At 35.6% G+C, this 16171-nt stretch overlaps 1 protein-coding gene across 2 annotated transcripts in view; it reads right to left on the bottom strand.

Moving 5' to 3' along the window:
- Positions 1-354: 354 nt before the first annotated feature.
- Positions 355-16171, bottom strand: part of LOC114137139 (cadherin-10-like) — a 38206-nt gene continuing 22389 nt past the window's right edge. The window contains exons 4-12 of one of the 2 annotated variants that reach the window (XM_028005694.1): positions 14835-14954; positions 13826-13993; positions 13565-13746; positions 12124-12377; positions 9342-9478; positions 9142-9263; positions 8725-8833; positions 7365-7616; positions 355-2576 (exon numbers count right to left, since the gene is read on the bottom strand). In XM_028005694.1, the coding sequence (XP_027861495.1) occupies positions 2086-2576; positions 7365-7616; positions 8725-8833; positions 9142-9263; positions 9342-9478; positions 12124-12377; positions 13565-13746; positions 13826-13993; positions 14835-14954 (1835 nt within the window). In that variant the 3' untranslated portion in view covers positions 355-2085. Of the gene's footprint in view, positions 2577-7364; positions 7617-8724; positions 8834-9141; positions 9479-12123; positions 12378-13564; positions 13747-13825; positions 13994-14834; positions 14955-16171 lie in introns of both variants that reach the window. The other variant, XM_028005693.1, reaches the window with a different exon arrangement.

Here is a 16171-nt window from a genome sequence, read left to right as displayed (position 1 = left end):
TAAATTTTAATTTCAAAAATGTATTTTTGACACCAGCATGCGATTTTGATTTGATTCTGATCCATTTGACAAAAAGGTTAAATACTTTATTACCAAACATTTTGAGCAGAAACATATAATAGACTCTTTTCTCTGTTATTAGTTTCATTTTCAGGTAATTTTGCACTGTATTACATTATATATTTATAATATGCTATTAAACCACATTTATCTTTAAATTGGACAAAGTGATTTTACGTAAGCAAACTGTTCATTTCTTCACAAATTTAGCATATTTGAGTATTTTCAAGGAATAGTTGTTACATTTCTATTACAGAACAAAATCTTGGAAAACTGAAAAGAAGCATGGCTTAACCCTTTTTAGATCATTTTATTAAGAAAATAAGTATAAAAATATAAATATAAAACAATATGACTCAGCATTCAAATAGCATGAAAGCGGTGTGTGACAGTTTCCTACAACATACACTTTCCATTACATATTACACCTACATGATGAAATGAATTCACAGTTTGACAAAAAGAAACTCCACCAACCATTCACATGAACATTGTTCGTCAAACAGATATAGCAAATAGTTTATACGATGTCCATCAATAAAAACACTTTGTACATTTACAGTATTTAATGAAGTTGTCTGGAAAAGCTGTCGGACTCCTTCCCCCCGTTTCCCACCCAAACCAAGCCGGCACCATTTAACATTGATAGTATACAATACTACTATCGTTCATGTTGATTACAAAACACATTATTCACACCATTGTTCACAAAAGTCCTAAAATTTAAAGGCATCTTTACTGATTATGACAAAAAAAGCAAAAGACTGAGATTTATATTGGATCTGCTTATAGAAAACTCACTTCAAGTCTCGCTCTGTGTTCGAATTGTCCAATCGTTTACAAATATTGCCATTTTGTTTTGGTTTGAAACCAGTAAAAGGAAACTAGTTACATTTACTTCTGTAACTTTGTTGAAAAAAAATTTAAGTTTTACTATTATTTGAGTAATTTCATTAAGTACTCTTACTTGAGTTAAATTTTTGGATTGTCTTCCTACTGAGTGAAAAACAAAACAATTACCAGACACAGAGAAACACCTGCAGTTTTAGCTAAAGTTTCATAAGACTTTTATTGAAAGAAACTGATATGTTTCCACCTATTTTGTTATTGTTACTGATCTTAAATAATTATGCTATAATGAATATAAAAAACTAACTTCTTTTTTTGAAAATATGTCTTAGGCAAAGAAAAAAAGAATCACTTTTGACAAAAAATTACTTTTAGGAAGTATATGTTACTTCGAAATGGTCTTAAAACAACAATACTATTGTTGAGACAATATATTGTCTAGAAAAATTTTATGAGTGAACATTTCAAACATAGCTTCCCGTTTCCATATTATTTTTGGCCAGAAATTACTTTTAGGAAGCCGACGATATATATATTATTTGAAAATGGTTTCAAAATGACGATGTATGTCTTGTAAAATGAGTGAACATTTTGAACATAGCTTTGCACGTTACTTTTGGCCAAAAGTGAATTGTAGGAAGCTGACTATATATGTTATTTGAAAATGGTCTAAAACAGCAATATTATCGTTTATTGCGATAATTACTGTGGCAATTTCTTATTCAAATTTTGTAAACATTTCAAACATAGCTTTCCCATTTTCACATCACAATTGGCAAAATTTACTTTTAGGAAGTTGATGATATATATTACTTTAAAATGGCATCAAACAACAATATTATTGTTTATTGCGATAATTAATGGGACAATTTATCGTCTAGTAAAGTTTTGTGAGTGAACATTTCGAACACAGCTTTCCCGTTTCCAGGTAATCTTCCACATGACGGTTTAATATAGTGCGCATGAGTTTGTGCATTTTCACGCACATTTGAAGGTGGAGCAAACAGACAACCAGTTGACTATCAAGCTAGCTAGCAAACTAGACAAACAGGTAGCTTGATAGATATTAAGACAGACAGGCTAGTTAACTAACTAGACAAACAGGTGTCTGGCTAGCTAATAAGCCGAAAGGACATTGAAAAGGAGTTTGGATTATAGAGAGACGGATGGCTTCGTTTAGGTCTCTCTGTCGGGGCTTCTCCCTATGTACATCTCCGCCAGCTTTTTGAACTGTGGTCCCCAGTTGCTGAGGTAATCGTAGTCGTGGTCGCCCTCGGTGGCGGCGGACTCCAGCGAGCTCAGGGACTCCGCCAGGGACCCGGTTCCCTCGTAAGCGTAGGTCGCCAGGGAGTCGTAAGGGGGCGCCGTGGGGTCGGCGTCGTTCTCCTGCAGCCGCCCGTTTATGAAGTCTCTCACATCCGTGTTATCCTTTATCGGTGATGTCCTCCGAAAGGGAAACAGCATTTCGGGTATGATGTCCCTGCGAAGCTTGTTAGCATCCATCACCTCCGGGTTGCGCAGCGTGCCGATATCAAAGGCCTGAGTGTCCTCCTCTCCTCCGCCCTCGTCGTTGTAGCTGACAACGTTGTCTCTGACATCCTCTTTGGAGATGATCAGAGGCTCCTTCTTCCTCTGTCTCCTCAGGGCAGCGAACAGCACCACGATCACTGCACAAAAACAGCAGAGAGGGAACGCAGAGCATAAGATGCGTGCCTCTGAACATGTGTCATGCATTAGGGAGCAAAAAGCAGAAGGGAGACACATTTGCTACCAGTGACAAATCCCTAACTCTGCCTCGGGCATTCACCTCCTATTATTAAAGATTCAGTGGAAAAGCTTTTTCTTCCCCTTTTTCTCCTGAATGGCACTTTGACTTTATAAAATGCACCGCGGTTCGAGGATCCCATTTTACACTCGTCAGCGAACATCTTCATATTTCATCTCGGGGGTGAAAACGCTGCCATGGATGCTGTTGTAGTTGAGCTATGCAACTATTTCAAATTTAGTTTGAACAATTTGCTGTTTTTTTTTACAAGATATCTTAACAGCAACAAAAAAAAACATATACATACATAACCCATGCATTACTCCCCCTGTTTTTAACTAAATGTTAACAGTAAAAAAAACTCTACAAAACTTAAAATTCTTTGTATTTTACAGAAAATGTAACCTTAAGTCACTTTTAAAAAAATACAAATCCAATTTAGACTTAAAAATATAAATAAGAAACAAAGCAACTCAATTTATTCCTGTAGACAAAATATACTGCTCAAAAAAATAAAGGGAACACTTAAACAACACAATATAACTCCAAATAAATCAAACTTCTGTGAAATCAAACTGTCCACTTAGGAAGCAACACTGATTGACAATCAATTTCACCTGCTGTTGTGCAAATGGAACTTTGTACAGAACAAAGTATTCAATGAGAATATTTCTTTCATTCAGATCTAGGATGTGTTATTTGAGTGTGCCCTTTATTTTTTTGAGCAGTGTATAATAAGTGTGTTCGGAAAATATTACAGCTTTATTCTAGTAATGTTGCGAGTTTATAAAAATTTGACTTCATTTTCAAAATATTATGACTTTATTCTCAAAAAATTTCAACTTTATTCTCAAAATATTATCACTTTATTCTCGTATTATTTCCACTCTACTCTGGTGTGAGTTTATTCTTTAAAATTTGTACTTTTTCTCAGGATAACACCACTTTATTTCTGAAATACTACAACTTTATTCTTGTATAATTTCCACTTTATTCTCGTAATATTATGAGTTTAGTCTCATTATCGAATTACTTTTTTTCGGTACGGCTCTTATACTCGATCTTAAATTTGTATTTTACTCGGATTAAAAAAAACACAGATGCATGTAAGAATTTTTACCAGTGATAATCAACCTGATCAAATAGGAACAACTATGATTTTTCAAATTAAATGCAAAGACGTTTGTGTAGGAACTGTAAGAAAACATGTAAATATTTAAAGGGCATGAATTTGATGAAATGAAATTCTCCCTCTGCCTCTTCCTCTGGTTTTTCTCGTTTTCCTCCCAGTGGGCTCCGCAGCGCTCTGCTTGCCTCCCACCTACGCGTTAATTGCAAAGCTTTCAGCATGGGCTGAGGCCGTTTCAGACATTAGGACATTTGTGACTGGGCAGTGCACGATTTCAGACAAAACATAAGTGCAGCTCCAGCTTCCCTCATCTCTGAGTCAAATGGAGGTGAATGAGACAGTCTGTCAGGGGGGTTTCAAAGGCAAAAAGCTTCAGATAATGAGCAGATGTCATGATATTTTGTTTGACATGAGAGGCATAAAAATTCAACCTTCAGTTCACTTGAGAGGCTTGTTGAGATCTGCCTACCGGATATTCGTTTATATATTTGGAATTTAAAATGCAGACAGATGGAAGAAGAGCTGGTCTTTTCTGAACTGCTTGTGTCATTAGTCTGGTCAGAGGAAAAACGAGGATAAAGATGAGGTCAGTTCAACACATGGAGAGAGTCAGAGTTTCTCATAAACAGCAGTGAGTACGCCCACACATGCATGCTAATTTATGAGGATTTTTTTCTGAAGTTATTGTGATTATTAAAACTTTTGCACAACTTTTTGCAGCACAAGGAATTATTGTTTCTTTTTTTTGTCCAGGAAACGCAGGGAAATTAGGATTTCATTTTCTCTTTACTAGTTATATAAATAAATAAGAATAAGAACCCCAAATTATTCCTAGGTCAGACGGTTTATTGAGGCCAAAGTAGATAGAAAAAAAGGATTTAATTTATGTAAAAAAATAAAAATAAAAAACTAAGATTTTTTAAAAAAAACTGAAATTTTGAGATTAATCTCAGAAATTTTGTAGAAAAAAACCTGGACATTTCTGAGTTTGAAAAGTTGACAATTTTTTAGAAAAACTCAGAAATGTTTAGGTTGATCTCAAAGATTTTCTGTAAAAAAAATTACATTTTCTGCGCTCCAAGAGTCTAACGAATTGCAAGGAAAAACTAACATTTTGAGATTGAGGCATTTTTGTGGGAAAAACAGGAAAACTTTTGCATCTAAAAAGTTGAAGTTTTGCTAGAAAAAAAACTCAGAAATTTTGGAGAAAAAAAATCTAATTAAGATGAATCTCAGAAATTTCCTAGGAAAAAACATTAACATTTTTGGCCTCAAAAGTCGAAAGTTTACTGGAAAAAACTCTTGAAATTAGTCTCAAAATGTTTAAGAAAATATTGAAAATTAAAATTTGCAGGAAGAAATTTAAAAATCTTTTAGAAAAACCTTTAATTTGTCTTTAAAATGTGTAAAGATTTCACCAAAACACCCAGATGTTAAGCGCTCTCTTTTGTTTTCACAGGAAATCTTTTTATCTTGCTGTACTTTCTGTTTCCAGACCTCACTATAATGACAAAAGAATGACTGTTTTGAGTTGGAGATTTTGCCAAATGTGGTACCAGAGATTGCTGAATAAGCAATCTGAATGCAACACTTTTCATTTTGTATTTATGTAATTTTTGTAGCACAATGTTTCCTTTTGCTTTGTGCAACTTTGTGTTGCTTTTCCACATGCAATCTCAATAAAAACTGGTTGTAATGCGACAAAATGTCAAAAATGCAAAGGGACTAAATACCTTTACATGCGCTGTATGATTTGGGGATTAAAGTGCGTCAGTTTACTGGAGCACAGGCCCTTTTTCCCACCGCCAGGAGAAACCGTCGTCCCTCCTGATTGTGTCTGTATAATTTGTGCATCGGCGTCGGTGTGAAATGTAAAATCTGCAGTTTGAACTCCTGTTTTCTTTAGAAACTTGATTGGATTTTCTAAGCCCTTTTCATCTCTGCCTTCCTACGTTTTTCATCTACGATGTGCGGCTTATGTGGAAAAATAAGATAGGCATGAATTTTAAGTGAAACACAGGGCAGCTGCCTCAGAGTGAAATGGTCTGGCAATGCATATAAATAGCTCTGTATTTTCAGGTGCGCATTCGCTTGTCATTGATATGCATTTTACAGGAAATTTTACACAGTTACAATGACTTGCCAAAAGGTTGGAACAATGTGGAAGCGAAGGACTGGATGCTTTGTTACGTTATGTAGCTTTAAAGAGCATCAGCTAAAGGATGCACAGGGTTTTGTAATTCTGCAGGGTTCTGTTTGTTTTGTGTGAAACATAAGAAAATGACCTGTGATGACCTCTGATGACCTTGACATGTATGCGACAGGCTGCAGCAGTTTAGAGAAAACTCTGTAATCTATCCAGTCACTTTCTTTTAAAATCTCAGCAATAATCTATAAATGTAATGAAATGCTGTCATTTCTATTCATAGATGGATATTTAATCTACCTCTATTTCTTGTTATAAACATAAGTATTACAATGTATCACTCAGTAGAGCTCTAACTTGTGTAAAATTAATATTTCTCCTCTTTTGTATTGTTACAAACAGAAGTTCCTTATCCCAACTTATTTGATCAGTAATGTGGATTTTGATCAAATGCAGTTCAGATAAAAGAAAAAACAGTGGAAAAACATAAACCATGTGAAAGTAAAGACTTCTGACTGTTTTACCACTGCAAAAATTAACTTTTGTTACTTCATAATTGTTGTTACTTTGTAACTTGTGTTACTTTGTAACTGCTGTTATTACTTTGTGCCGACACCATAGTGTAACATGTGGCGTTACAGTGTAGCTCCTAACGTTCAGGTCACACTGTTACGTCGCATTGTAACTCCATAGTGTTTCAAATTGTAACTGCAATGTAACATTGTAACATTCCACTATTATCGCAATTGAAATTTTAAGTCTCACAGAAAATAATTTGGTGATTTTATCTCACTTAAAACAAGAGATTTTATTCTGATTTAACTAACAGGTTTTTTTATTAGGTTTATGAAAATATCTGGTTTCATCTGTAAATTTAGTCTTTTAATCAAACGTTAGATTACACTTTATTACAAAACTGTGAAGTTTGAATGTCAAGCACCTACCAAACCTTGAAAACAATTTAAATTCAAGCACTTTCAAGGGAGGCTTTTAAACTTTTCCAGCACCATGTTGGAGATAAACATTGAAATTTACTATTATATAATTTAATGCTGTTATTAATGATGTCTTGACATAGTGTTTGACATTTTACAGCAGAGACTAATTAAATTAAAATATAACATTTTAAGTCTCATAATTATTTTTGGCAATTCTGACACAAAACAAGAGATTTTAGTTTGATTTAACTTTAGAAGGTGACAAGAAAACCCACTTTTATTAGGTGTATGAAAATATTTAGTTTCAACTGGAAATTCAGTCTGTTGATCAAACAGAATAAACCTTGAAATCACCTTTTAAAATTGGTGATTTTTGTCAAACCCTGAAAATGTGTCTATCTGAGACTGACGATGGATTAATTTCCTCTCCTGCCACAAACCGTCACAGACGCGTGGATCTTCCAGGCAGATACTTACTGAGCAGGATGATCACGCAGAGCAGGATGGCCACCAGCGCTCCGGTGGTGAGGCCATCTGAGAAGGGCAGCACCTCCGGGCTGCAGGACTGCATGTTGCCGCGGCTGTCGCAGGCGCACACGCGGACCACCAGCGTGCTGGTGCTGCTCTGGATGGGGTAGTCGTTGTCTGAGATCACGACGGGGAGGAAGTACATGCTCATCTCACGCCGGCTGAACCCGCCCCTCCTCGTTAGGATGTTGGCAGTGTTGTCTGCAGGAAGATGGAGATGGTGCGGGTCAAATCAACGGATTTCCTCTCGTCACAAATGTTTGAGATAAAAACTGAGAATTTATAAGTTGTGACTTGTTATGCTTCATTGAACAGGTTGGGACAGATTCATGAGCGAAACAACGCATATTCATCACATCTTTTGCACAAAATCATTCTTGGGTAATGAGATTTTTACAATGGCGTCTTCCACCAAAAAACTCAAATTTTTAGATAAATCTCAGAAAATGTCAAGATTATACAATCCAATATCTGAGTCTGAAATCTAAAAGATTTAAGATTTTCAAGAATTTAATCTGATAAAAGTAGGAAAAAGTGGAAATTTCTGAGTTTGAAAACTCTAAAAGAACTTGAAAGAAATTTTGAGATTAATCTGACATTATCTAGAGAAAACAAGAAAAATTCTCAGTCCAAAAGTCAAAAATTTGCCAGAAATAGAAATTTTGAGACTAATCTAAAATTTGCTAGAAAAAACTCTGAAATGTTGAGATTAATCACAAATCTAAAAAACAAGACAATTTATGAGCTATCAAAGTCAAAAGGTTACAAGTAAAAACTGAAATTTTGAAAATCTCAGACATTTTTTAGAAAAACTGGATATTTCTGAGTTTGAAAAGTTTCAAATTGGCTAGAAATACAGAGTTTTGAGATTTATCTGAGAAATGTTTAAAAGTGCAACATTTTTGACTTTCAAATTTCACATTTTTTTCTATCAAATTTTCAGATTCAGATTTTAGGTTCATCTAAAAACATCTGAGTTTTTACCTCACAAATTTTTGACTTTAAGAAATTTTTGTGTATTTTACAAAATTTTGGAAATTAATCTAAATGTTTCCCTTTTTTGGGCAGAAATTTTCTCCTTTTTGCTCTATTTATTATGACCCTAATACACCTCTGTAGTATTTAGTCAAAATCTAAATAAATAACCAAACAGTTTAGTTTTTTTTAATCAGCAGTTTTATATTGAATATTCCATCCAGGAAGAAGAGCAGTTGAAGTTGCAGGAAGCTCCAGCGACTCAGAGTTTCTGTTTCTGTGTTTCTGGTACAAATGTCACTAAATGTGTGCTGGGAGCTGAACTTAATCCTACCGTCCTTGTCAACGATGGTGAAGTTTGGGTTGGTGGCGCTTATGCTGAAGACAAATTTGTGCCCGACAAGCGGTTCATCTGTGTCAACAGCGCTTATTGTCTGAATCAGCTGCAAAGGGAAACAGCAAACAGTGAGTATTAGGCACGAGAAAACATGCATAATTCTTTTTAATACGGGGCGTTTATTGGGCATGTGATGCGCAAATAAAACATTCATGCACGAATCTTGTAATGCAGTGATCATACTACAACCTCCTGCAAAAGGGTTTCAAGTCACAAAGTAGACTTTTACCGTGAAAAATGGTCAAAAAAGGAAACTTAATGTGTTTTAGACGTAAAGTTTACACAAACGTAAACACAGTGTCTAGCTGTGTGTTGAAGACTAATCGAGTTCATATTTTAACGGATTTTATTCACCTGTCCTGCCTTGACATTTTCACAGACGAAGGTGTCGTAGGACATGGCGAACTCTGGAGCGTTGTCGTTGACGTCCAACACCTTGATGAACACGGGCACTCGAGTCGTCTGCCGAGGGTTGTCTGAAACACGAAAATTAAATGTTGTCACATATTTCAGGACTGAAGAGAGATGTTTAGGGAACTGAGGGAGGAAGTTACTTATTTCGGTGGCCACCACAGAGATGTTGTGCCATTTGGACATTTCTCTGTCGAGGGATTTCAGTGTTGTGATGGTGCCGTTCACAGAATCTATGTTGAACAGCCTTTCAAGATCCGTGTGTCGGTCAATGGAATATCTGCAAGAGGGACACAGACGTTGTTAGCACCAATAGATTTAAAAAGGCGGAGTTAGCGCTGCTATCTTCTGATCTTTAAATGACCTATCCGGTTTGGCTAAATTTTCTGTTTTTTTCTGAAGTATTCTTGGAAAACTTCCCTACTCTGGGAATATATTTTTCATGAAGGGTTTTAAAATGCAGCATGTAAAGCTGGAACACATAGATGAAATGTTAAATGCAACTGGACATGTTATTGGCTGGTGTTTGTAAAGAAGCCAATCCCAGAGTGCCATTCATTTTCTAGCTGAATGGCTGGAGTGGAGATGAGAACAGTGTTGCCAGATTAACCACCGAATTGCGCAAATTGAAATTCCAAAAATAAATAAGCTTAATGGAAACACACCATTTTCGAAAAAACACAGTTTTTGTTAAGGTTTTGCGCTGGGATAAGGTGTTTTTTTGGCCATATTAAGTGAATATTTTTCAGAAAACTGCAATGGAAATAAATTTTTTTGCATCACGAGTCAATCACAAAAGCACTGGGTTGGTACAGGATGTTACTACTGTCAGAAACACAGAAGAAGACAGGACGTCGTTTCCACATTAGCAAAATATAGACAAAAATTAGTGCGTATTTGAAATGGAAATACAGCAACTGTTATCTTACTTTATACAATACTAGACATGCATTAGAAGATGAACATAAAGAGATATTTCTTTTCCTTTTTTGAATTAGAAAATATAAATTTTATTGGAAATAACAGCATTTCTTTACTGAATGTTTATTTTTTTATATTGAATGATTTTTTTTTTTTTGCATTGACTGAATAATAATTGGATAGCAGAAGATGCCTAATAGGACATTTTTGTTTTTGCAGAATTTGAGTCAGGTGAAGCTACAACTTAGTCACTTTAGGAGTTCTGGGTAGAAAATATTTACAAAGGTATTTTTAATTTAGTTGCTAATGTATTTTTTTTTGGTACAGTTTTGTCTAAATTACCTCCCTGAGTGTGTTGTTCTATCAGCATATGTCCTTTTTTGAGTCCTTATACCCCAGTTAATGATTAATTGATTATTAAATTAGTTGATTATTCCACTAATCGATTAATCATGATTAATCGTTTCAGCCCTAGATAAAGTATATTGCGAATTGCGGCTGTAATGTGATAAAAATGTGAAAGAGTTCAAGAGATCTGAATGCTTTTGAAACATTACATCCAAATTTTTATTTTCATTTTAACTGGAAGAGAAGAATCCTTTTAAATATACCCTGGACGATGCTGAGTTGTAATTGAAATTTCTGGCTTTAGGCTAAATGTTGGGTTTTGTTTGTTTAATTTGCATAGATTTGTTTTTTAGAAGTCAGAAAAGAAAGAAGAAAACGTATTCTCTTTTGTCAAAAGATGACGCCTCTCCTTTTTTCTTCCTGGAGTCGGCTCATTTGTCATTGTCACCTCTCATGCTCAGCTGAGATTTGAATATGCAACACGAAGCGCTGCGTGGTGTGCCACATCTCCTGCGACGGGGGACGTGCAGCTGCCATATGTGCGCCGAACGGTTTCTATGACCCACGCGAATCAATACGGCAAATTAGGAATGTTTGACTTTGCGCGGCGCCGTGGAGGGAGCTTACATGATTCTGGGAAATAAACATCGTCTGTATTCACTTCGCCGTCTTCCGTTGGGAAATCTCCAGTAGGGACCTCATGAATAACACTCCTTCTCTCCCCTGTCGGAGCACTGACACGTGGGCGGGTTGATGGATTAGATAAACCTGGTGGGCACATTTTCATCTTCACTGCATAAAACTGACAAGGAGACTGTAAATCCACCATATCGCACTTCTTTCTCTATTGACTTTTTCTCTTTTTTGCTGGTATAATTGAAGAAGGGGGAATGAGTTTCGAAGAGATCAAATTAGGAGAATGAAGCAGAAAGCCCACATGGTTGTCGAGGAAATGTTTGCTTAGCGGTCTATTGATCTAGCCTTAAGTTTATAGAATGAAGCTGATTTCATTTCATGCAGTTGCAGTAACTCACAAAAGTATTCACACTGAAAGAATCGATGCATTTCATGAGGTTTTCATCTTGTAAATCGACATAATAGAATTGAATATTCTTTATTGTCCCACCATGGGGTTGGTGTGCAGCTATTTAGCTCTATCCATCTTTAAAAAGTGACCTGTGTCTCTTTATAAGGAAACTTCCCTTTGATTTAACTTTTTAAATATAAAATACTAAAGTTTACTATAAATTTTTGACAGAATGTATTAAAAAAGGAATGAAGGACACAAAGTGGAGTCAAGGGTAGAAGGTACAGAAGGAAGAAGGAAAGAAGGAAAATTAGTTGTTGATTATCTCAATAATCGATTAATACGATTAATCATTTCAGTCCTACTTCGAAAGGTGAAAAGTTCAGTTTTTAAAAGGATTTCAACCAGGTGAAGCTAAAAATGCTACTTGAAAACTTTTGGGTAAAACATGTTTACAGGTAGTTTTTGGAAAAGTTAAAACACTTCTTTGAGTCTGTGCACTCCAGTTAATGATTAACTGACAATAACTGAATAATCACAATTAATCACGATTAATCGTTTCAGTCAAATCCAAAGCCTGTAAATCCCTGAAGATAACTTATGTGGGATCCTTATTCTGAGAAACGTACTTCACTGGCTTGTTGTCTGCATCGGGATCTCTGGCCAGCACAACGCCGACGAAGCTGCCGGCGGCCGTGTCCTCGTGAACTTCAATGATGTAAGGGTTACGGGTGAAAACGGGCGGCTCGTCCACATCATCCACCGTCACCTTGACCGTGGCGTAGTCTTTGAACTGCACGCCGTGGATGAACCTGGCGTCTAAGTAGGTGTTTTTCACCTCCACTCTGAACTCGTAGTCCCTCTTACTTTCATAATCCAGCGCCTGGAGATGAAAGAGCACCAGAGAAGGAAAGCTGTAGACTTTTCCATTTAAAAGAGAAAGCCTGCCTCCGGGATTTTAATATGTGATTCATTGCGTTTCATTTGTCTGCCTTTATCTTACTGCCTCTCTAAATTCAGAGTAACAAATCCAAGTCAGGAATACTAGAAGATCTTAGGGGAAAACTAAAGAGAGTTTCTTGCAAAAGGCTCCTTTATATTATTCATTTTACAGGCGTATGATATCTGATTTTACACTGCGCTTCAAAAATAAATCCTGTCATATCTTTTTTTGCATGAATAAATGTTTTCAGGGGGCCATTTTTTCTTCAGAAGAAAATCATGCTGGGGTTAAATGTTCTGTAATGTTGGGAGGGAGATGTTTTGTAAATCCAGGCTGGCTCAAAAGATGGCTAAGGTTTGACTGGAATGGAAATATGCAATAAGTTTCGGGTTCATTTCAATCCCAAGATATTTAGAAACATACTAACAACCCTTAAACTGTTAAAAAAAACTTTTAGGGATAATAGTTGACAGAAAAAATATTCCCTGTATTATTTTTCTCATTTTGTCTTCTTACAGACAAAATGAGAAAAATGTGTCTTTTGGTTATTTCCTGTACAAAAATAAATACAAAAAAAAATCGCAAAGTCGAACATAATTAGGATTTAGGTGGAAAATAATGCATTTTATGTATCAACAAGCCAAAAACCATTGCTAACCCCAGGCTGAAAACAGACACTCAATAAATTAGAACATTATTAAAAAGTCTGTTTATTTCAGGAATCTTATCTCAAATTGAAACACATTATAAAGATTAAATGCACTAAGATGGATGTTTGAAACTTTTATTACTGTTGATTATAATTTTTCACTTACAAAACAGTTACAGTTTTGGCTTAATTAGTACTCTGAATATGTTGTTTGAATACGATTAATCGAATACTAAATTAGTTGACAATTATTTCAATGAGCGATTAAACACAATTAAGATGATTAAACGTTTCAGCCCTAATTGAATTACACACAACTGATTGCAATGGATTTGATCAGATTTAAAAAATACTGCAAATATCATGTAATATTTCTTCATTTCATAATAATCCACTACTTAAAATCCAAGTAAAATATATGACGTTCTGAGTGTAACATGACAAAATGTGCAGAAACTTGTATAGGACGGGATGATACCTCTTTAATAATGATGACTCCTTCCTGCGTCGCTTGGTCGGTGATGATGTTGAATGTGTCGTGACCGCCAACGATGCTGTACTCCATCTCGGCGTTGTGTCCCACATCTGGATCGTCGGCCTTGATGCGTCCGATGGCTCCACCTATCTCCGTAGACTCCACTGTAGTCACTCGGAAGGAATCTAAATGAAATTTAAATGTCCGTTTTTCAGCGTTTTAAGCCTCTGTTGAGTCAGTGGAGATATATTAGGAGATCCTTACGGTTAGCGAAGCGTGGCGGACTGTCGTTTACATCGGAGAGGGTGATGCTGACTGTCGTGGTCCCTGAAAGCCCACCCATCTGTCCGGCCATGTCTTTGGCCTGAATTACAACCTGGTAGTGCTCCTTCACTTCTCTGTCCATGCCAGGCAGAGCTGTCTTTATGGTTCCTAGTAAAAAATATATACATTTTATTATATTTATATGATGATTGGATGAGATCTCAAAGGAAATCAGATTGCTGATAAGGTTAGAATCCATGTTTTGGTTGTTTTCAATACCGACTACATCAATCTAAATATTATGTGATCCAGAGGTATTTCAATGCAGAATATGCTGGTATATTCTAAACTTTAAAATTTGCAGCAGTTTTACCCAAATTACTTTAAAAAAACCAGCATGTTAACAGAAATTCTGGCGAAGTGAACTCTGGTGCAGTTCGAATGCATATGTGAACGGCAAAAGCAGGAAGTGGATTGTACCAAACAGCATTCTGGGTAAATTAAATCAAAACAGTGAAGAACTAGCAAGAGAAATGACTCATGGTCTTCTACCAACGACAAGAGAACTCCTACAACCACTAACATTTGACGCCACTGTAATTTTGTTTACTTTTCATCAAGAAGGATGTTGCGCACAGTGTCTTCCTCTGAGGTTTTTGTGTCATTTCCTTCAGTAGTTCTTGGTGCAGCTCCCCCACAGGAGAGGAGGGGAACAGGTTTATTCAAAAAGTTAAGTTGCAACGCGAAAGCGAAACGCAGAAGCTGAAAATGTATCAAATGTTGCAAATTTGGTCCTCATTCAAACCGAGTATACCGCACTATCAGGTGTAAAAACACCCTAAGATTGCTTAAAACGTTAAAATCTTATTTTACATTGCTTAAATTATTGTCTGATCTCCTTAATGTTATTTTTTATTCAGTTTTGTGATACAAATCATGAAAATATGATAAATGTATAATTTCTCATGGCATTAGAAAGGCATCAGAGACCTTGCCAGGTTTGTCTTACCGTTTTCTGAGTCCACAGAGAAATATGGCTGCCCCTGCAGGATGCTATATACCAGCTTGGCGCTGTTTCCGTATGTTTGATCATCGGCGTCAGTGGCTGTCACTGTGACCACAGACGTACCTGTGAAATGCAAAGAAAATACACACAGTCGAGTTCAGCTGCTTGTAATGCTGTGATCAAGAGACTGAGTCAACTTATTTTCTTGTTTGCTTTCAATTTGCATGGGCTGGCTGCAGGCCTCAGAGCGCTTTTCAGCCATGCAATTTTTTTTCCAGCTTTTAATACCAACCGTGCCCTCATGTTACTGTTTCAACCAGTAGCCAGTGACTAATCTTTAGTGACTAGATGGCCTAAAAACAGGGCTGGAGTTTAGTTTCTCCTGGCACCTCAGTGATTAAACCCTGTTTTGTTTTTTTTTCCATTTCATTTGTGCAGTTCCTTTGAGCTTTGGTGAGACTGAAACAAGCAGCCAGCTGTCGAAACTAATGCATTTAGTTAAAAAGGACAAGAGTTGAATATAGATTTTAACAAACTAATTCAAGTTAAATATATTATGATGTGTTATGGCCACACTAAGAATTTTTTTAAATTGTGAGAATAAAGTCACAATATTATGAGAACAAACATGCAAAAATAAAGTCGTAATATTACGACGTTATTGTGGTAATATTATCAAAATAAGACCGTACAAGAATAAAGTCGAAATACTACAACAATAGACATGCTAGGAGAGTAAAGTAATATTATGAGAATGTCATATGAGAATAAAGAGTGAAAGAGTAAAGTTGTAATAAGAATAGTCATTTTTCGACAATGTCATATTATGTAATATTACAGTTATTTTTGTAGTATCACAACTTTATTCTTGTACAATTTATTCTCGTAATACTACAACTTTTTAAATGTATTTTCTTATTGTGGCGTTAATAATAAGTCATACTATTGTACCTAAAATAGATGAGATGCAAGTTTGCGTAAGTGTTTGCAACATAAATTAGCATTTTAAGCAATAAAATATTCATTTTACTATTTAAAAAAAGAACTGAATTGTTTTATTTGAATCTTTTAATGTATTTCTAATATTCTATAAAAATGCTTAAGTGGTGAAATGAAAAATCTAAAGAATGCGGCAAATTCCTTATCCGATTAATCTGTTAATTGTCAGAACAATCGATTAATCGGTTCCATTTTTGTCACATCTGCTTCTGGGATCATCAAGATTTTTGCAAATTTTTGAGAATTGACCTTTTGTTTTAGTAGCTCATATTTTCATAAGTAGTGCTTTGCAATTTCAAACATGAAAGCAAATAAAAGAATCATTTTGTTTTTATTTTTTG

This window comes from Xiphophorus couchianus, chromosome 21 (assembly GCF_001444195.1).
Source record: "Xiphophorus couchianus chromosome 21, X_couchianus-1.0, whole genome shotgun sequence".
NCBI classification, from domain to species: Eukaryota; Metazoa; Chordata; class Actinopteri; order Cyprinodontiformes; family Poeciliidae; genus Xiphophorus; species Xiphophorus couchianus.
The sequence above is the reverse complement of the archived record's forward strand: the minus strand, read 5'-3'. Positions and strand labels throughout refer to the sequence as shown.